Source organism: Micromys minutus (genome assembly GCF_963924665.1).
Source record: "Micromys minutus genome assembly, chromosome: 12".
In the NCBI taxonomy this organism is placed as follows: domain Eukaryota; kingdom Metazoa; phylum Chordata; class Mammalia; order Rodentia; family Muridae; genus Micromys; species Micromys minutus.
In genome coordinates, this window is record NC_137981.1 from 6,467,895 (window position 1) to 6,489,742 (window position 21,848).

A 21,848-nucleotide genomic window follows, 5' to 3' on the forward strand; every position below is an offset into this window, starting at 1 on the left:
TTAGAATGGTGGTCTATAAACTGAGGAGAATAGTGTTAACCAGAGACCGAGGAGATGAGGGTAGAGATGGATAGAAAAACTGAGCCTGCTCTTATGAACCATGGACTCAGAAGGCTAGAAGAAAAGATTCACAATGTTTCTACTATGAACAAAGGTGTTTAGCCCAATTTAAAATTAAAATTAAAATCTTGATTTTAAAGGATATGTTATATCAATGTATCTGTTGAGCTAGCATATTGTATCTTATAAACATATATAATTCTAAAGTCATAAAAAATGTGCTATTGTAGGGCTGATGTGGCTCAGCTAATGAGGTTCTAATGGAAAAGTTCTGATTTTTAACCCTCAGCATAAACGGGGTGGGTGGCTCATCTGTGTTATCCTAACACTTACGGGACAGAGGAGGATCAAATGTTCAAGGCCATCCTGAGCCACACAGTGAGTTTTACACCAGACTGAGAACATAGGACTCTGGACTAAAAATGTAGTTACAGGAAAAAATAACAAAATGTTGATCTCTGTGTCCAGCGTGGCTTGGATGTATGAACCTGACTCAGAAGGCAAGGGAATGAAGAAGGCCAGACATACAGAAGAAAGACACACAGACACAGAAAAGCTTGGATCTGATGGCCCTGTGTTCTCCGAGGGAGTGGTACTCAGTCGTACCTATCCCCCCATACCCTCCTCTACTGCTTATTGTGTGGAGCTCAGGAGCAGGGGTTGGTCTTAGGTAGAGCGAGATCTCTGTGGTGCAGCAGTATGGGCTGTGAATATCTGGAAGGAAGAAGCTACAGTCACTGTTTTTTTTTTTTTTTTTTTTTCACACATTGGTCAAGTGTTAGTAAACACTTGGATGTATGTACTGCTAACATTTGCACTTGGACCAGAGGGAGGCTTTGACAGTTTCCCATGGGACTGAGGCATTGGTTGCTGCCCATGTCAACAATATAAATTCATTCAGAACTTCATTTGCTTTTTATATATTCACTGAATGCTTCTCTAGGTGCCGACAGCCACCTATTAAATACTGCACACAGGTGTGTGTGTGTTCATGTGTGTATATATAATTTAATATTGAATTATTTAATTGAAAAGTTTTAATTGGATACATTTTATTTACATTTCAAATGTTATCAGCCCCTTTTCCGGTTTCCCCTCCATAAACCCCTATCCTATCTCCTCCCCCTGCTTGTATAAGGATGTTCCCCTACCCACCCACCCACCCTCTTCTGCCTCTCTACCCTGACATTTCCCTACATTGGGGCATTGAGCCTTGGCAGGACCAAGGGCTTCTCCTCCCACTGATGCCCAACAAGGCCATCCTCTTGTAGGTTCTTGTATTTGCCTCTTACCATCTGTTTATCTCTGGTGTTAGCTGGTTTTGCTGTCTCTGACACTGGCTTGACCCTCATGTAAGCCTGTTGTCAGCACTCCTGGGAGACCAGTTTTCTTCTAGTGGGGTCTGGGTACAGAGAGCTGTAACACAGGGTCAGCTAAGTGTCAGACACAAATTGGAAGGATCCTGTCTCAGACTGCTCATCCGTTCCCGTGTCCTGAGGTCTCCATTCCTTTTGGGCTAGAATTTGAGCAGAGGTGGTGGTCTCCCCTGTGCTCTCAGGTGCGTCAGCACTCGCTCCTGGGAGACTAGATTTCTCCAAGCAGAATATGGGTACAAGGAGCTGTGGCACAAGGTCAGTTCAAGGTGAACAATAAGCCCAAATTATTTAATTTTTATGTTGTACTTTTCTTCATTATGCTATGCTATTTAACCCTTATTATTATTTTTTAAATAAATATGATTAGTGCCAATTGATGCTATTTAATTTCAGGTTCTCTGATTTCCGTGGTAGTTGTTCAGGCTTACTTTACTTTTACTCTTTTCTACCTCTCTTTCTTTTTCTTTTCTTCCCCTCCACCACTCTCCCATCCCTAACCTTTCCTTTCGGTCCTTTCTCATTTCTTCCTTACTTTATTTCCTTCCTTAAGATAATATCTAACTGTGTTGCCCAGGCTGGCCTTGAACTTTTTACTGCCTTAGCTCCAAAAAATGCTTCAAGGATGTAGTCACCAAAGCTCAGATATATTTTAAAAATGGTCATATAATTTGCATATCTATGGTTTGTTAAAGAGGAGTATATCATAGCATACTTAAATTCTCTCTTTTTTGTTATTTTCTTTCTTTTCTTTGTCTTTTTTTTTTTGAGAAAGTATCACACTGAGCATTACATGCCGTTCTTTCTCATTGCATGATGTGATCACAGGCTAAGCCATCACACTCGTCTTGTTTTTTTTTTTTTTTTCTTAGATGCAGCTTTGAAGGCAACTATATAGCAAAATGCCACAGTTTTACTATTTATTTGAGAACTCTAAAGTAAAAAAAAAAATCACAAAAAAATCTGCTTTAGTTAGCAAGACTTATGTTAGATCATTTTAAAATGGTAAACCCCATCATGTCAGAATAAAAAAAAAAACAGTAGTGTATAGTGCATACGAACTGAGGTTAGGAGTAGACAGAATATGTCTGTATCTTGTGAAAACATAAAGAGGAACTAGTGGTCGCTGGGAAATGTGTTAGTTACTCTTCAGAACTACAAGCTAGGGACTGCTAATCCTGGGGAAACGCAGTAACACTTTACTCTGTTTTGTGAATTGTAGCTGACTTTGGCCTGGCAAAGCAGAAACAGGAAAGCAGTAAGCTCACGTCTGTGGTGGGAACGATCCTCTATTCTTGGTAAGGATAATTATTTTATGGCTTTCAAGTGGCATACTTGACTATTTGGGGGTTTTGTTACTATTCTTGGCTTGCAAAGAAAACAGAATTAAAACTGAAGCTTATTTAGTTCCTAGGTAGTTCACATGAAAAAACGTTATGTATCCTTATGTATTTATAGCAACAATCGCAGGAGTAGCCCATTTATAGCCGATTTCTATCTATTTGTAGGGCGATTTTCTCTAATTTCTGATTGGAATAAACACATAAATCTGCAGATGCATGAGGGCACATGTGGCCCACAGGACCCCAGCTGGGGGCCTCCCATCCCCTGACTTGCATGCAGGGACTTGGTATCTTTCTACCTGGAACAGGATTTCTGTGTCCTCTTACCTGCCCTGTAGCTGAAGAGTGACAGGGTTTGGGTCAATGCAGTTACATCTTGAGTAGATGATGAGGCAGTTGCTTTGACCCCTGTCCCAGAGGGTGGATAGGTAAGTTCTGCTTGGTAAACAGATACCAGGGACTATTGTGAGTACTGTGAAGGTCCCTTTGGACTGCTGTTTTCACAAAACAAGACTGCTGTGGCTTGTCACACAACCCCTATCTGTGGGAACGTGTGACAGTAAGATTACATATTCCCAGAGAAGTTTTTTGAACTTTCACTTAACATCCAAACAACTACAAAGCCTACCGTCCTCCCTGATCTAGCCAACTTCTATAATTGGAATCCTAGGAAGAGAGAGAAAAGTAATCTTAAGAATGTTGCAATGTTGTCTGGAAACAATAATGCTGCTTTGCCAAGTCCTTTCATGAGGCATTCAGAGAAATGTTTGCGGAGGGTGGGCTTCTATTTATCTTACTAGAACTGCTCTGTTTTGCTTTGGAAACTCACTTGTGAGAATGAACAGATACTGCTGATCTTCCCAGCATTTCTTAGACACTGGGCTGATCTTCATGCTTACATTCTTAAGTGCAACGCTGGCCTACTCAGAACTCAATCCTGGGATAATTTGGTCATAAAGCATTAACTATTCAGTCTCAGCAGATTTCACTCCCAAAAGTGCATAACAATGAGATAGAGTTAAATTTCAGCTAGTCCTTATTTGATATTACATTTTTATTGCCAAGAGTATAAACTAAATTTGGAGTGCTAATGCACTAGTCCTAAGTTTTTAGTTAGTGTAAAAACGCTAGATGGCATTATAACAACGCATATATGTATATACACATATGTATATGTATGTGTGTGTATGTGTATTAGTATGTATATATGTATATGCATATGTGTTATATGCATCATCTTACTTTGCTCAGACTTGCCCCAAATACCCTCCTCATCCATTTCTTGCTAGTTTCCTTCATTTCCTAACCTATGTCCCTTTTGTCCTCATGTCATGTATGTGCATGTAAATACTTATGAATATAGAGCTGAATTTCTATTTTGTATATGAGAGAAAACACTTGTCTTTTTACCCTATCAATCCCCCTCTTGTCACTCGTCCTCTCTCATTAGACTCTGTCTCCTCATCTTCTAGTCCCCCTTCTACGTTTATGCCATTCATTCATTCATTCATTCATTCATTCATCCATTCACTCACTCATTCATTCAAACCTAGAATATGCATATGACAGAAAAGATGTGCTTAGTCCTTTTTGAAAGGCTGACTTATAGTGTTCTCCAGATCCATTGTTTTTCTTGATAATAATGTCACAATTTCATTCTTTATGGTAGAATATAATTCACACACACACACACACACACACACACACACACACACACACACACACACACCAGTGTATTTTCTTTACCAATTTATTTGTTGACAAACATGTAGGCTTATTCCATATTTTAGCTATTGTGAATATATGGTGAATAATTCAACTATAAAGCTGGACTTGCAAGCAACTGAACGGTTTCCCAAATTATTCTTTCCACAGTGTTGTTTCTTTTTATCATGTACAAGTGTCTGACTGCAAGTTACAAATATGTAGCATGTGTGTTTGGTAACTGTAGAGACCAGAAAAGATGTTGTGCTCCACCAGGTGGGTGCTGGGAACCAAATCTAGGTCCTCTGAAAGAGTGACAAATACTCTTAGCTGCTGAATCATCTCTTCAGCCCCTGGACAATGTTTTAAAGTATTCATTATACAGGTCTTTTATTATTTATCAGGTTTATTCCTTGATATTATTTATTATTATTTTGAAGCTACTGTGAATTTTTTTTCTAATTTGCTACCTGGAAAGTTTATTATTGGTATATAGAAAAGTTACTGATTTTTATATGTTGATTTTATCTTTGTAGTTTTTAAGTGTTTATCTCTTAGTTTTTATTGGCATATGCTAATTAGCACAGTAATGGATTTCATTCAGACATTGTTATATATATTATGTATCTTGGTCATATTATCCCTTCAACTCTTTCTTGTCCTTCCATCTGTGGACTCTCTTCTTCCCAGTTCATTGCTTTTCTGCTTTCCTGTCCTTGTTTTGTGATTAATGAGCTGAGGGTTGCTTATAAGAGCACAGACCACACACCAGTAGCTACATATGTGTCTCCCTCCCTTCGCAACTGCGACATGCCTGTCAATTGTCAGGGAGAGTGAGACTTTGTGAGCCCCTCTCTCCTAGCAAACAGTACTTAACTATAAATCAGGGAGAGGTGGTCTTATAATCAGGAATGATGCTTATAACCATGTGCTTTTTTATTGGGAGACATTTTCCTTTGGCATTCTCCTCCCAACCCTCCTCTGTTTCTTCAGATCTTTGAAGTGCACATCTCTGATGTTCCTCCCATTCAGATCATTTCTGGATTGGCTTTCTGTCTTTATTGTGGTCTCGGCTCAGTTGCCACTTCTGTCCACAGTTTTCCTCTAATCACTGGTGTCACTGTAGAACCTGTCCCTACATCCTGTCTCTGAGACACCTTGTATTATACAGGTTGTCCCCAGTGTGTGGCCTTTTAACTTATCAACAAGACAGAAGTGGCACACATCCAGTGGGAACTGCACTTTGAATTTTTCCTTTACTGGGCTACTGATATGCTGTAAGATACCTTTGAGGTGTTGGATGAGGCCTAAGGTTGCCTCAGTTTCTGGGTAGCTACACAGTCAAGGCAAACACCTTACACAGTACCCTGTATCTTTAATGTGTATAGGTGAGGTGTGGCATGCATCTTTTACTTAAAACCTTTTCAACTTACAAGAGGCTGTGGGATATGATCTTCCCATACATGAGGAGCCCATTTCAGCTGCTTGGTTATAAGCCCTCCCCCATGTGTCCCCAAACCCTAGTGTGGGACCTACAGAATCTTATAAATATTTCAAAGTGAAGTGAACTAGGTAAAGTGAGAGCAAATCATTTCTTATGACACTAGATGAGAAATTACTGTGCTAATTATGTGGCTTCTTGAGGCTTGCCTTACTTGGGCTCCATGAAGCCCAAAGTGAGCACTGTTAGTCCAAGGCTCTTGGCACCTTGAGAAAAGGTCTATGATATTTAATTTTTGATTAATTTATTTTATTTTTGTAGTTTCCCACAATTACCGGGACAGTAAATAATGGGACTGAGTACACCAAGAATAATGCACAGGAAGATTTGGAATTATTGTAACATTCTTCTGTAGTTGGCACATAGTTTCAAGGGAAATTGCCTGCAAAATAAGGAAACAGTACTGATGCCAGTGAGCGGCCAGCCGAAAGATGCTTGTGGGTCTCCCTTTCTTCTGAGGGCCTTGGCACTGGCCCTCAGGAACAGAGGGGGCAGAAGCAGTGAGTAGAATTTGGACAATTAGAGTTTGATGGGAGACAGCTTCCATGAGATGACTACTTTAGTGTTTCAGGGGGAGGGTGTGTAAGGGCTTTTGGAGTTATGGGTAGAAAGGACTGTTTGAGGGATGATTGGTCATAACATTGTACCTAATTGTCATGCAGTTGGAAGGGCTGAGCAGGATTTATATGGTGGTTCATGATGCACTTGGAGGAAGCTCTGTGCAGGGTCATTGTCCAGGTAAGGTCAGGCACCTGTGCTTATACCCCAGAAAAGGTCAGAAGAGTTAAGGGAAGCCCCACCAAGAAAGAGAGTCTTCCATTTTGCACCAAGCTTGGAGAGCCATTTGGACATGGTGGGCTGCTTCTTAAATACATGGACTTCCAATAGAAGCTCAGACTAGAACTAGACTACTTGGCTACAAATTGAACCTCAGAATGCTGGCCTCAATTTCTTTGTTTACTGTATGGGTATAATAACAACAGTCCCATCTCTTTGTACTGTTGTAAAATGAAAGGGAACATTCATGTCCGGTGTCTGGAAACCTTCCATTAAGAGTTGCTGACAAGTAAAAGATCTGTACAACAAGAACTTTAAGTCTCTGAAGAAGGAAACGGAAGATCTCAGAATTTGGAAAGATTTTCCATGCTCATGGATTAGAAGGATCAATATTGTATAAATGGCCATCTTACTGAAAGTAATCTACAGATTCAATGCAATCTTCATTAAAATTACAACTCAATTCTTCATAGAGTTGGAAAGACCAATTTGCATATTCATCTGGAATAACAAAAAACCTAGGATAGCAAATTCTATTCTCAGCAACAAGAAAACTTCTGCAAGAATCACCATCCCTGACCTCAAGTTATATTACAAAGCAATTGTGATAAAAACCACATGGTATTGGTTCAGAGTTAGGCTGATAGACCAATGGAACAGAATTGAAGACCCACAAATGAACCCTCATATCTATGGTCACTTGATCTTTGAAAAAGGAGCTAAAAACATTCAATGAAAAAAGGTCAACCTCTTCAACAAGTGGTGCTGGTTCAACTGGCAGTCAGAATGCAGAAGAATGCAAGTTAATCCCTTTTTAATCTCCTTGTACAAAGCTCAAGTCCAAGTGGATCAAAGACCTCCACATAAAACCGGGTCCACTAAGACTAATAGAAGAGAAAGTGGGGGAAAGCTTAGAACACATAAGCACAGGGGAAAATTTCCTGAACAGAATACCAATGGGTTTTGCTCTAAGATCAAGAATTGACAAATGGTACCATATAAAATTGCAAAGTTTCTGTAAGGCTAAGGACACTGTCAAGAAAACAAAAGGGCAGCCAACAGACTGGGAAAGGATCTTTTCTAATCCCACATCTGACAGAGAGCTAATATACAATACAAAGAACTCAAGAAGGTAGACTCCAGAGAATTAAAGAATCCTATTAAAAAAATGGGACCCAGAGCTAAACAAAGAATTCTCAACTGAGGAACACTGAATGGCCAAGAAGCACCAAAAGGAATGTTCAACATCCCCAGTCATCAGGAAAATGCAAATTCAAACAACCCTGAGATTCCACCTCACACCAGTCAGGATGGTTAAAATCAAAATCTCAGATGACAGACAGATGCTGGGGAGGAAGTGGAGAAAGAGGAATACTCTTCCATTGTTAGTGGGGTTGTAACTTGGTACAACAACTCTAGAAATCAGTCTGGCAGTTTTTCAGAAAATTGGACATAGTACTTTCTGAAGACCCAGCTATACCACTCCTAGGCATATACCCAAAAGATGCTTCAACATATAACAAGGATACATGCTCCACCATGTTCTTAGCAGCCTTATTTATAATAGCCAGAAGGTGGAAAGAGCCCAGATGTCCTTCAACAGAGGAATGGATACAGAAAGTGTGGTACATTTACACAATGGAGTACTGCTCAGCTATTAAAAACAATGACTTCATGAAACTCTTAGGCAAATGGATGGAACTAGAAAATATCATCCTAAGTAAGATAACCCAGTCACAAGAGAACACATATGATATGCAGTCACTGATAATTGGAATCTATCCCCAGAAAGCTCTGAATACCCAAGAAACAATCCATAGAACTTATGAAGCTCAAAAAGAAGAAAGGCCAAAATGTGGAAGCCTCAGTCCTGCTCAGAAGGGAGAAGAAAACACTCATGGGAGGAGGTACAGGATCAAGCAGAAGCACAGGGATTGAATAGGCTGCTTTAATCCACCCCATGTGCAGCCAACAGGCCCAAGCACTGTAGCTGATGCTGGGAGGTGCTCATTGTTAGGAACCAAATAGAGATGCCTCCTCAGGGGCTCTGCCAGAGTCATGCAGATGAGCAGGCTTTGCAGCTAACCATCAGACTGAGCACAGGGACCCCAGTGAGAATGCTGGGGGGCAGGGGGATGAAGGAGCTGAAGTAGGTTGCAGCCTCATGGGAAGAACAACATTGTTGACCAACCAAACCCTCTACAACTTCCACAGACTAGAACACCAACCATCAAGCACACATTGAGAGTCCCATGGCTCCAGTTGCATATGTAGCAGAGAATAGCAGTGTCTGGCATCAATGTGAAAAGAGGCCTTTGGTCCAGGAAGAAAGCATTTTCCCAATGTAGGGGAATGCCAATGCACTGAGGTGGAGAGAGTAATTGGGAGCTAGTGCACCTTTGTGAAGACAAATCGAGGGGAAGGGGAATGGGAGCATGGTGGCAAAGGGGATAACATTTCAAATGTAAACACAGAGAGTATCTAATTAAAAAAAAGAGCTTGCTGGCTCAGAATCATTGTTGTGTCAGAAATCAGAATTTTGTGCCTCGATTGTGCTCTGTGCTCACTGCAGCCATCTTTGCCGCCCCCTCCAAGGTGGACTCCGGCAGCTTTCTCGTAAGGGTCCTTGAACTCAACTAGTCCCTTACTCAAAGCATCCGACCACCGGTGTGCCCCACCATGTCACACTCGGCCGTGGACACCGGCTTTGAGATCACCCTGAGGACTCGAAGAAGGAAGTTGTGGAGGAGGCAGAGAATGGAAGAGATGTCAATGGGAGTGCTCAAAATGAGGAGAATGGGGAGCAGGAGGCTGACAAAGAGGTAGATGAGGAAGAGAAGAAGGTGGGGAGGAAGAGGAAGAGGAGGAAGAAGGTGACGGTGAGGAAGAGGATGGGGATGAAGATGAGGAAGCTGAGGCTCCTACGGACAAGCAGGTAGCTGAGGATAACGAGGATGAGGATGTTGGCACCGAGAAGCAGAGACTGATGAGGATGACCAGACAGCAGAGGAAAAGCTGACCTTAGCACCGTGACCCACTCACCCTCCACCTCCCGTCTCAGAACTGAAACGTGGTCACCTTCGGGTAGAGAAGCAGACCCCCCTCCCACAGCGGGCAGTGCCACCCACAGATGACATGTGTTCTCCACCACCCCACCAAAACCACAACGTGAATTAGCAACATGGGAGTAAAAAAAAAAAAAAAACCAGAACTCCCCAGGCCCTGCTTTTTTTCTAAAAAATACTTTAAAGGGAAAATTTGTCTGTATTTTTATTTCTATTTTATATTTTTGTACATATTGTTAAGGGTCAGCCATTTTTAATGATAACGGGTGACAGAACCATCCTTCAGAGCGTTTTCTGTCCTACTTCAGACTTTACTTGTGGTGTGACCATGTTCATTATACTCTCAAAGGAGAAAAAAAAAAAAACCAAAAAACATAAAAACAGAAAACAACCTTGTTAATAAAAAACAATAACAACAACAAAAACCAATCTTATTCTGAGCATTCTAGTAATTTTATTTTGTGTACGTACCTAGCTGTTCTATAAGTAGTTGGTTTGTATGAGATGATTAAAAAGGCCAAAGATGGGCTGGAGAGATTTCTCAGTGGTTAAGAGCACTGACTGCTCCTCCAAAGGTCCTGAGTTCAATTCCCAGCAACCACGTGGTGGCTCACAACCATCTGTAATGGGATCTGATGCCCTCTTCTGGTGTGTCTGAAGACAGCTACGGTGGACTCACATGTAATAAACCAATAAATAAATCTTTGAAAAAAAAGGCCAAAGATAAAAAGGTTTTTTCCATTTATTTATTTATTTATTTATTTATTTATTTATTTATTTATTTATTTAGTCTACAAAGTTGCTGTGTAATATTTTGGCCTGTTTGATGTATGTGTGAAATAGTGTCCAACAGTAAACCAGAGTTTTATTTTGAAAAGAAAAAGAGTGGCTCAGTCAAATCACGTGAATGCAGAATGATACATAAACTGCCACTTAGAGGAAGAGACGAAGGAAGAGTTGAGCCACGTTATGTGGCCATGTCTAGCTTATCTACTTTTAGTTACTCCAATTATTTTGGTTTCTTTTTAAAGAATCATATTCCCACAATTTAAAATTTTTAAATTTTATGCATATTATGTGTAGTTTGCCAGCACATATGTGTTGTGCACCAAGTGCATACAGTAGTCACGGAGACCAGAGGAGGGCATTGGATTCTCAGGAACAAAATTAGATCATTTTGAGCCATGTGTGAATGCTGGGCATTGAACACAGGTCTTTTAGAAGAACAGCCATGGCTCTTAACTGTGGAGCCTTCTTTCCATTCCCTAATTTGTTTTTTTCTTTTTAATTTTAAAAACTTATTTATTTTATTGATATGAGTACACTGTAGCTGTCTTCAGACTCACCAGAAGAGGGCATCAGAACCCATCACAGATGGTTGTGAGCCACCATGTGGTTGCTGGGAATTGAACTCAGGACCTCTGGAAGAGCAGTCAGTGCTCTTAACCGCTGAGCCATCTCTCCAGCTGCCATTCCTAAATTCTGATTTCCAGTGAGAGGATCTTAGCATCTGAGAGGTCAGGAACTTCTTATGTACACTAGGTCGGCTGCAAGCTTTGGCAGCTTCATGCCTCTTCATCCAGAATGCTGGGAACTTTTCACCTTGTCTTACTCAGAAGGATGAACTACAGGAACTAGCCTATTCAATGGTACATCTCTTTATGCCAATGTGTCTAGTAGCTTCCATAGTTAATGTTAGGACTCCTTACTAATAATTGGAAATCTAATGAGTTTTTTAAGCTAGTAAGTCTTAATCTTGGTATTTCAGGCTGTCCATGATATCCTAGAAACAATACCTAAAGTAGAAAACCCAACATTTTACCTAAGGCCACTTCTCAGAGATCAATAAGTACTACAGTGAGTTATATTTAAGGTATATTTATAAATTTGGCTGATTTCACTATAGTGACAGGGCTGGGGGGCTGGGATTGGAGTTTGGGGGAGTGTCTGCTCTCAGAAGACTTTATCTGCTCTTGAATAAAGCACCAGACTCTCAGTGTGTTTAGACCCCGCCCCCACTTGTCTCCTCTGCATTCAGTTCTAATTCTAATAGCAGAGTCTGTGAATGTGAAGAGCCCTGGAGCTGTAGCCATGAGCTAAGCAGTTGGGGCTCACCACACAGCACTCTCTTCCCAGCCAGGAGGTCATGGCGTAGATGCAGGCTGAATCCCGTTTCTTTATGTGAGATGATTGGCAAGCTGAGTTTTCCTGAGCTCCAGTTTTATTCTCTGAAATGATGCATATATCCGTGTGCATGTATGAGAGGAGGAGTGGAGGAGATCACTGTAGTCTTACATAATGAATTGTTAGTGACGGATGGAGTCAAGCAGTATCACTTATTCTGAAGACAACAGGCCTTCTTTAGAACAATGCTTGCCTTGCCCTCCCCATCTATACCCATGGGTTAAATGCCTGATAAGCCTCATTACTCTGTGTCTTTCCTCCTTAACTGTGTGGGTGGGCTAGGGCTAGTGATGCTGCTGCTCTTTGTGACTAGCCCAGGATCTGCTATGAGCAGGAGGATTTGATGCCATGCAGGCGAACAGGACGTGGAGTGAGAAGAGAGATATGTAGCACTCTAGATTTCTTGTCCTCTTGCTTCCAGTTCCTCTGTCCTGACCAGAACCTGGTCACACACACCGGGCATCCTTGTCCTTCATCATTTGTCTCTTATCACTCGTCAGTTTGCTCTGCAAGCATCTCCTGAAGCAAGTGCTTACCAGAGCTGTTGCTTCTGGTGGTGGGCATCAGAACAGGAAGCAGCGTACAGAGCATTCTTGGTGGGCTCTTCTCTGTTCCCATGCTTGCTGAAGAACTCCAGTGCATCTTTTATCCAGAAATCCCTTCCCTAAGGGAGAAACTGCCAGTCATTGAGGGGCCAGTCTTGTGTGCATGAGCACTCCAGGCCTCTCAAGCAGCAGACAGGGCAGGCCTCTGTCTAAGAAACCATTACCTGTCTATAGCTATTCAGAGATGTGAGGCTTCATGAGTGTACTGGCTGATTTTATGCCAACTTGACACAAGCTGGAGTTATCACAGAGAAAGGAGCCTGAGTTGAGGAAATGCCTCCATGAGATCCAGCTGTAAGGCATTTTCTCAACTAGTGATCAAGGGGAAGGGCCCAGCCCATTGTGGATGGTGCCATCCCTCGGCTGGTTGTCCTGGGTTCTATAAGAGAGCAAGCCGGTAACATCCCTCCATGGCCTCTACATCAGCTCCTGCTTCCTGACCTGCTTGAGTTCCAGTCCTGACTTCCTCTGGTGATAAACAGCAATGTGGAAGTGTAAGCTGAATAAACCCTTTCCTCCCCAACTTGCTTCTTGGTCATGATGTTTTATGTAGGCTTAGAAACCCTGACTAAGACAATGCAAGTATTACTTTCCTCTGTATATCTCTCTGTATAGGTTGATGGGGAGGAGCTCATGTTCCCTTATTCCTACTTTAACAGGAAGTCCAGTCTTGTACTGCTACTGTGCTGATAATTACAATATGAGCTCAAGAGCATAAACACGATGGCTAGGGAGATGGTCTATGAACATGACTTTGTACACATAAAAAAAAAAAAACAGATGAGATTACACATGCTCACACCCTTGTGACCCTTGGCACTGTGGCTGGAGACAGGTAGATGCCAAGAGTTTCCTGGTCATCTGTTTTAACTGAAAGCCCAAGAGCTTCCAGTTCAGTGAGAGAACCCATCTCAATGCCACAGGACAAAGAATAGTAGTCACTTGACATCTTGCTTGATGGTGTAAACTAAATCTGTCTGGACTCTCAAGCCTTTTCACTGAGTAGTTTTGGATCACTCTGTCAGTCATTCTGTCCCCTCTTCCAGACTTTGCAGGAAAACTTGCAAAATGGTACTTATGGCACAGGGTGTGGCCTCTCTTCCTCATTAGCTTGCATGCAGTTATAATGAGACTGGCATTTTCTGTTTAAGCTCTATTCATGGGAACAAAATGTTTCCATGGTGCATTTATATTAAAGTCATGACTGTTGAATAACACACAGGATTCTCCAGTGAAATGAATGTTTACCAAGTATCCCTTGGCTACATGACAAGGCCAGCCTGGTGGACCTCACAGGTAGTGGAAGGGCCTGCAGGAGATCAGGGAATTGTTTGTTTCCTGGGCTCCATATGGTGGAATTATATGTTAGTAGGACTGTATCTGATAAGATTAATTGCTGGAACAACTTCTACGGATATAGGTGTTAGACTGGTTTATTTTCTTCTATTAATTTCATTTCCATTTTCTTATCCACCAACAGTAAAAACTATAATCTTAATATTTCAGGTACTAACTGGCTGGGTAGTGCTATTCTTAGAGATTTCTGGGTAACAGCCAATGATTAACAATGAAACACATAGAATCCCCCTTTTCTCACTGAGAGGTTTGATTACTCTCCAGAGCTGGCTGTGAATGACACCAGCATGACCCTGCAATTAAAAATGCTTAGTTTTTTCTGCCCTGCGTGCCCCATAGACTCCAGCAGCAGCCGTGTGGGTCACTTAGTAACAGCTTCCGCTCAGCCAGACCCCGAGCAGTGCGGAGACCTATAGACCCTGAGCAGTGTGGAGACCTATAGACCCTGAGCAGTGTGGAGACCTATAGACCCTGAGCAGTGTGGAGACCTATAGACCCCGAGCAGTGTGGAGACCTATAGACCCTGAGCAGTGTGGAGACCTATAGACCCTGAGCAGTGTGGAGACCTATAGACCCTGAGCAGTGTGGAGACCTATAGACCCCGAGCAGTGCGGAGACCTATAGACCCTGAGCAGTGTGGAGACCTATAGACCCTGAGCAGTGTGGAGACCTATAGACCCTGAGCAGTGTGGAGACCTATAGACCCCGAGCAGTGTGGAGACCTATAGACCCCGAGCAGTGTGGAGACCTATAGACCCCGAGCAGTGTGGAGACCTATAGACCCCGAGCAGTGTGGAGACCTATAGACCCCGAGCAGTGTGGAGACCTATAGACCCCGAGCAGTGTGGAGACCTATAGACCCCGAGCAGTGTGGAGACCTATAGACCCCGAGCAGTGTGGAGACCTATAGACCCCGAGCAGTGTGGAGACCTATAGACCCCGAGCAGTGTGGAGACCTATAGACCCTGAGCAGTGTGGAGACCTATAGACCCTGAGCAGTGTGGAGACCTATAGACCCTGAGCAGTGTGGAGACCTATAGACCCTGAGCAGTGTGGAGACCTATAGACCCCGAGCAGTGTGGAGACCTATAGACCCTGAGCAGTGTGGAGACCTATAGACCCTGAGCAGCGTGGAGACCTATAGACCCTGAGCAGTGTGGAGACCTATAGACCCTAAACAGCGTGGAGACCTATAGACCCCGAGCAGTGTGGAGACCTATAGACCCTGAGCAGTGTGGAGACCTATAGACCCCGAGCAGTGTGGAGACCTATAGACCCCGAGCAGTGTGGAGACCTATAGACCCTGAGCAGTGTGGAGACCTATAGACCCCGAGCAGTGTGGAGACCTATAGACCCTGAGCAGTGTGGAGACCTATAGACCCTGAGCAGTGTGGAGACCTATAGACCCTGAGCAGTGTGGAGACCTATAGACCCCGAGCAGTGTGGAGACCTATAGACCCTGAGCAGTGTGGAGACCTATAGACCCTGAGCAGCGTGGAGACCTATAGACCCTGAGCAGTGTGGAGACCTATAGACCCTAAACAGCGTGGAGACCTATAGACCCCGAGCAGTGTGGAGACCTATAGACCCTGAGCAGTGTGGAGACCTATAGACCCCGAGCAGTGTGGAGACCTATAGACCCCGAGCAGTGTGGAGACCTATAGACCCTGAGCAGTGTGGAGACCTATAGACCCCGAGCAGTGTGGAGACCTATAGACCCTGAGCAGTGTGGAGACCTATAGACCCTGAGCAGTGTGGAGACCTATAGACCCTGAGCAGTGTGGAGACCTATAGACCCCGAGCAGTGTGGAGACCTATAGACCCTGAGCAGTGTGGAGACCTATAGAGCACATTTTGTAAGAAATATTAGATAGGATATTCTTCTCTAGTCTGTTCTATAATAACTATATGCCATATTTTTGATTGTTCTGATCTAATAAGATTCCAATATCTGAAGGAAGAGTTATATCTTATGAATATCACTCCTGAAATCATCATAAGGGTCTCTTTGTAGCTTAACCTCAGCAGGACTTGGGCGTGCAAGTAGAAGATGGGACAGAGTAGAGCTGGGCAGAGTCTGTGATGGAGTAGGAGAAGGGTAGCAAATGACAGATTAGGTATTGTATTCACTATTCTTTCGACTGAGTAGTTTTGGTGTTTCTCAGACAGTGTCACCAGAACTGCTGTTATCTTCTTCAGTGCACAGCCTCCAAGCATGACCCAGAGACTTCGGAAGCCCCTAGCAGCCTCTCATAAGTGCTATTTCTGTATAGATGAGATGTAGAGCTATTTTGGGCCAGTGATGGTTTTGAAGACAGGGCAATAGGAATTAGAGCAGGGAGCTTGGTGCATGTGCTTTCTGCAATTCTTCTACCCTCACCACAGCAGGGAACAGATAGACATGGCTATGAGCCCCTTCATACACACCTTTTGAATTAGCAGCCATAACTAACATTTTCTGAGCACTGTCATTTCTAAATCCTGTACGTTTCATAGTTGTACATAGTAGTTTTGGTATTTTGTGATAGAAATCATCGTTTTCTCTGTTTTTAGTGGTCAAAATTTGCATACAGACATTGGTTGACCTGATAATTCTGGATCATATTAATCAACCTGGTAGGAAGGGTGATGTGAGCAAGAAGCAGCCAGAGCAGAGTGCTTGGTAAGGCCATATAGCAAAAGCCGTGAAGTCTCATCACCACTGCATGAGGAATCATCTCCGAGAAGCTGGACAGTTAGATGTACTAGGAATGGGAGTCTCTATGGAATAATCCACCAAAGGACAGGGCAGGTACAAAGAAGAGTATCCTTGTAGCTGCTGCTGAGTCTCCATCCCTGTGATCACACATCATCGCATCTGGTCTCATGGTCTCTCTGTATTGTCTGATATGATACTGTGCTTATAGGATCAAATGTACCCAATCAAGTGAGACATTGTGTTAATGTGATCACATTCTGAAGACAAGATCACATTTACAATGGCTTTGGAACTCCATTGGACAGGCACAGCAGCTGGGAGACTTGGAAAGGTGTACTTTGCAGAGAAAGAGAAACAAGCCCTTTAATTTGGAATATTATGACTTGGGAATGTGTTTTAAAATGAGGCCACATGTCCAAAAGAGGAACAGGATGTTCTAGTCAGGCATCTGTTGCTGAGAAGCAATCCCCAGGAAACTTAAAGAACTGTGTATTTGGCTTGTGGTGACAGAGGTTTTGATCTGTGGTCTTGGCTTCACTGTTTGAGGGTCAGCAGTGAGGCAAAACATTTTGGTGGACATCAGACCTGATCATCTCATGATGGCCAAGGAGCAAAGAGAAAGAAAGTAGCCAAAGACAAACTATACACTTCAAAGACAACCTCACGTCAAATGTCCACCTCTTCCCCCAAAGTCAAACTATAACTACAGTGTATCCATTGATAAGATCAGGCCAACATGATACAATTATCCCAAAGAACCTTGACTCCCAAATTCAATTCACCACAGACCAATCTTTCAACACTTTGTCTTTAGGAGCCACATCCACAGAACGTACCAGCAGATATAGAGCTTGCTGTAAAGTGACTCACGATGGAGACTGGAATTTTGGGGAGGAGAATGGATATTTAATATATATATATATATATATATATATATATAGAGAGAGAGAGAGAGAGAGAGAGAGAGAGAGAGAGATGGCATGCTTTGAAGGAAGAAATGAAAAGTAAGAAGGAAAGCCAGGAGAGAGAGGAGAGAGCGGCAGCAGACAAGACAGTTTCTATCAGGGAGCAAAAACCTTTGCTGAGGTCAATATCAGCAGTGTAGACAGCAACACTCTGAGAGATATCCATTCCATAGGGCAGTGTTATAGAATCTATGTCAAAGACCGAAGACCATGGGTCTCTAAATGAACAGGGATGAACTGATTATCCATTCATGTCTCAAGAAAGGGTTATGGATTGAGATGAGACATCAAGGGACTAGGGGCTGAGAGAGAGATGGGAGGGAGGCAGAGAAAGGGAAGCTGGGGTTACAAGAGGAGCTAAGGTCACAGCCCACAGGCAACTGAATATAAGAGAATAGGCACTCAGGGTAGTTTGAACGTGGAGTCTGAGAACACTTGCTTTTAATACAGAGGGAGCCAAGAGGGAAGGAGAGAGCTCAAAGTGAGCCCCAGGGTGCCATTCACCTGTGTTGCTAACTTTTTCTAAAATTATACTTCTAAAAGAGATATCTAAAAACCCAAATATCTGAGCACCGTTGAATTATGCATACATACATATACATTTATATCCATATATCTATGTATCTATCTCTACTTCTCAATTCCATATATCTCAATATATATAACGTGTGTGTGTGTGTGTGTGTGCATGCGTGCATGTGTGTTTGTATGTGTGTATATAAAACATAGCTTCTTAGTGGGTAATTTATAGTAGTAGCTTGACAGAGTGATTCAGGCAGTCCTGGATTACTTGAGGTCATGATCTCAGAAGGTGGCTACATGTCAGGAATGACTGGTGGTGATGTAATTATCTATATAGTTCAGTTCCTGACTAGCTGTTACAATTTGTAAATGTATAAGTTTTAGCTTTTAAATGTTAGTTTTTATTTGAGGGAAAAACATTTTCAGCACTGAACTATTCAAAATACATGTGGAGATTTCTTTGGTGCCAGAATGAGGTTTGATGCTGGCTCAATTTGGAGCATATACTAATTACAGTTTAATAAAAGTGTATTTTATAGTCCCAACCCTAAAGTTTCTAATAATGATAGCCTTTGGCAAGCCACATGTACTCTATTGTTTATTATCCTTATAAAAAAAGTTAATGTTGGCGGAAAGAATTTGAAAAAGTGCATAAACTTACTAAGAAAATTGTAAATTACATACATATTTACCATCTATCATTAGCCACTCAATATTTGTAATTCTTATATTGTAAAATATTTTATAAGCATGACAAATACACATTTAGATATACTAGGTTTCAAATACATACTGTTTTAGTATATTATATTTATTTATTTTTTTTGAAAAAAAAGGAAACAGCAACATGAAAGTTAAGAAAGGGCACTTTTAGGGAGGAGGGGGAGGAATGAGGGAGAAGGAAGGAGGAGCGAGGAGGAGGAGGGAGGATGGTGGGCAGGTCAGGATAAGCTAGGGGAGTCTATATAGCAAGAGTACATTATATACATGTGCGAAGATTTTCAGTGGGACCCAAAGGAAAGAGTGACATTGAATATTTCTTAGGTATGTTTTCCTTCCATCACAGAGACACTCCAGAAGCTGCGGTCCTCACTTCCTGCCCATTTATTTACCTTGTTCTGCATGCAACTTCTCATCACTAAATACAGAAGTGTCGCTAGTGTCTAGGAGGCCTGCCCCAGAAAATCCTCTAGGGAAAGGCCTGATCTCTACAGAGTAGAAGAGGATGAGCCAGCAATGCAGAGGAGAATATTTGCATGGCTGGTGTACTGGGGGAAGGAACAGCTCTGGACTACAGTTGCCCACACAGCTCCCTACCATCTGCAAAGTCTGCCAGGCAAAGCCTCATAGCTGTCATGGGTCCTGCCCGAGAGACTGTAGGTGGGAATTTGAGTTCCTCAATCAGGTAACTGGTTTTATTCTTTTGAGGAGCTGCCAAATTGTCTTCCAAAGTGGCTGCACCATTTGATTCTCACCAGCAGTGTGTGAGGACTCCAATGCCCCATTGCTCAGCCCTGCTGTTGCCATCAGTCCTTTCTATATCATGAGACACCTTTAGCTGGCTTTCCCCTGTGACTAGTGACATTGAATGTCTCCCCATTAGTGTTTCCTATATGTCTTTATTATTGAGATGCAACAGCTTTTGTTTTTTTTTTTCTGGGTCACAGACCCATGTCATGATGCTACAAACGTTTTTCTGTTTTGTAGATTTTCTTCATACTGTTTTTTTAATTATGATGAGCTCTAACTAATGCTCTGATTATTTACCCCAAGGGATTATTATCTAATTGAAAATCAGAAGAACCGTTTTCTTCTCTGAGTATCACCGGCTTACCTCTTTCAATCATGTCTGTGACTTGTGTAGAATTAACGTTTTTTTATGGCACGAGGCAGGTTCACTTTACTCTTTTTTTGCCTGTGAGTATCTAGTCTCAGCACCACTGGTCAACACGACTATTCTCTCCATGTTGTGCTGCGTTGGCATCTCAGTTACTCTTTTGTTGCTGTGATGAGACAGCCATGACCAACAACTTATAGAAGAGTTCAGTTGAAGGTGAATTTATGACCATCAAGGTAGGGAGAGCATCACTGGAGTCACTAAGAGTTCACATTTCAGGGCACAACTATGATGCAGACAGAGCCAAATTGTAACAACTTTTGAAAGCTTAAAACCCACCCCTAGCAACATACCTCCTCTAACAAAGTCATACATCCTAATCCTTCCTAAACAGTGCCACCAACTGGTAACCAGGCATTCATACACATGAGCCTATGTGGGTCCTTCTCATTCAAACCACCACAACATTACAGGCAGACAGAGCAACTAATGGCTGTTACCACCTACCACATTGGCTGCAGTGACGGGAGTGGGTATGGTGGAAGATTTCACTGTGCGTTTGTTGGGTTTTCCCCAGTGCCTAGTGAACTGTCTTCTCCACTCAAATGTCTGTGTGTTTTTTATTACTGAGATTGTATATTTGACTCTCAGTTTTATCCCATCTGTCATTATGGGTGTACTTATGTATGTCCCATAGTGTCAATGACTGTAGTTTTGTAGTATGATTTAATAGCAGTATGCACAAGCCCTCCAACTTTGCTTTTAGTTTTCAAGAGTTTTATCTATTCCACATTCCACTGTTTTCACATGAGTTTTAGGATCAGCATGCCACTTTCCACAAAAGTCAGCTGTCTTAAATGGCAGAAGAGTGACCCAGGTTCCAATCATCCACATCTGTGAATATGTTGTCCAACAGTGAAGGGGAATTAAAGTGGAAGGTGGATTTGAGAGGACGAAGTGAAGTGAAAGGTAGCTTTCAACATGGAGAATGAGGCAGATGAAGAAATGGGAGGGTGAGTGGCAAAAGGAGGTCGGATCGCAGCTGCTGACATGGCATCTCAGCCAAGGAGCGTGCCACTCTCTAGAAACCTTAAAGAGCAGGGCAGTGGAACTCCCTAGTCTTCATAAACGAGCACAGTCATACCAAACCCAACTTTAAACCAACAAAAACCACTATAGAATAATCATATACAGCACATATTTTCTCATAATCCCATTATCTCTATTTTCTTCTTTGATCTATTTATTAAAGAGGGGTATTTTCTTTAATTCATGTCTTTTCTAAAATTCATTACAAAGCATTTACTAAAAATGTGTTGGATTTATAAGAGACCTATCATTTATTTACTCTGCATTGGGAAAGGCTTATGAGAACAGCCAGCTCACTGTGCTGTGTTAATGAGGTAAGATGGAGGTACAGGCTGCTGAGATCTCCCCTGTAACTGGCTCTTCCACTGACTTCCCTTTGACCTCCTTTTGGCTGCACTGGCTCCATGTTTTAAAGATCTGGATTTAGAAACTGAGAGAGAGCATACCAAGAGTTCAGAAAATACAGCATTCTCTAGGCACATGCTTGTATCATACTTGCCAATATCACTGCCTAAAGCCACTCACATGATCAAACCTAGATAGAATGTAAGAGGGACTCCTAAGGGCACACAGAAAAGTTTAGCTGGGTTTTGCTCAGAACAGTAAGTGACTGTCTGTCATGCCTGTTATGTAAGAGTGTTATAAATTCATCAAAAAGTATGTGCTTTGTTTTCAGACCAGTGTTCAATATGTATATATTCAGCTATACATATTGAATAGTTATTCAAATCTGCTATAGATTCATTATGTAATGGATGCATTATGTTTT

At 42.2% G+C, this 21,848-nt stretch overlaps 1 protein-coding gene and 1 pseudogene across 3 annotated transcripts in view; both read left to right on the top strand.

Annotated features, from left to right (window-relative positions):
* Nucleotides 1–21,848, top strand: part of NEK10 (NIMA related kinase 10) — a gene marked incomplete at its 5' end in the record, with an annotated part of 174,384 nt that overhangs the window by 61,076 nt on the left and 91,460 nt on the right. For both annotated transcript variants that reach the window (XM_080925891.1, XM_080925892.1), the window contains one exon: nucleotides 2,656–2,731. In XM_080925891.1, the coding sequence (XP_080782017.1) occupies nucleotides 2,656–2,731 (76 nt within the window). The remainder of the gene's footprint in view (nucleotides 1–2,655; nucleotides 2,732–21,848) is intronic.
* LOC308427978 (prothymosin alpha-like) lies at nucleotides 9,438–9,791 on the top strand (annotated as a pseudogene). The gene has a single exon. The product of its transcript is annotated as a prothymosin alpha-like (transcript).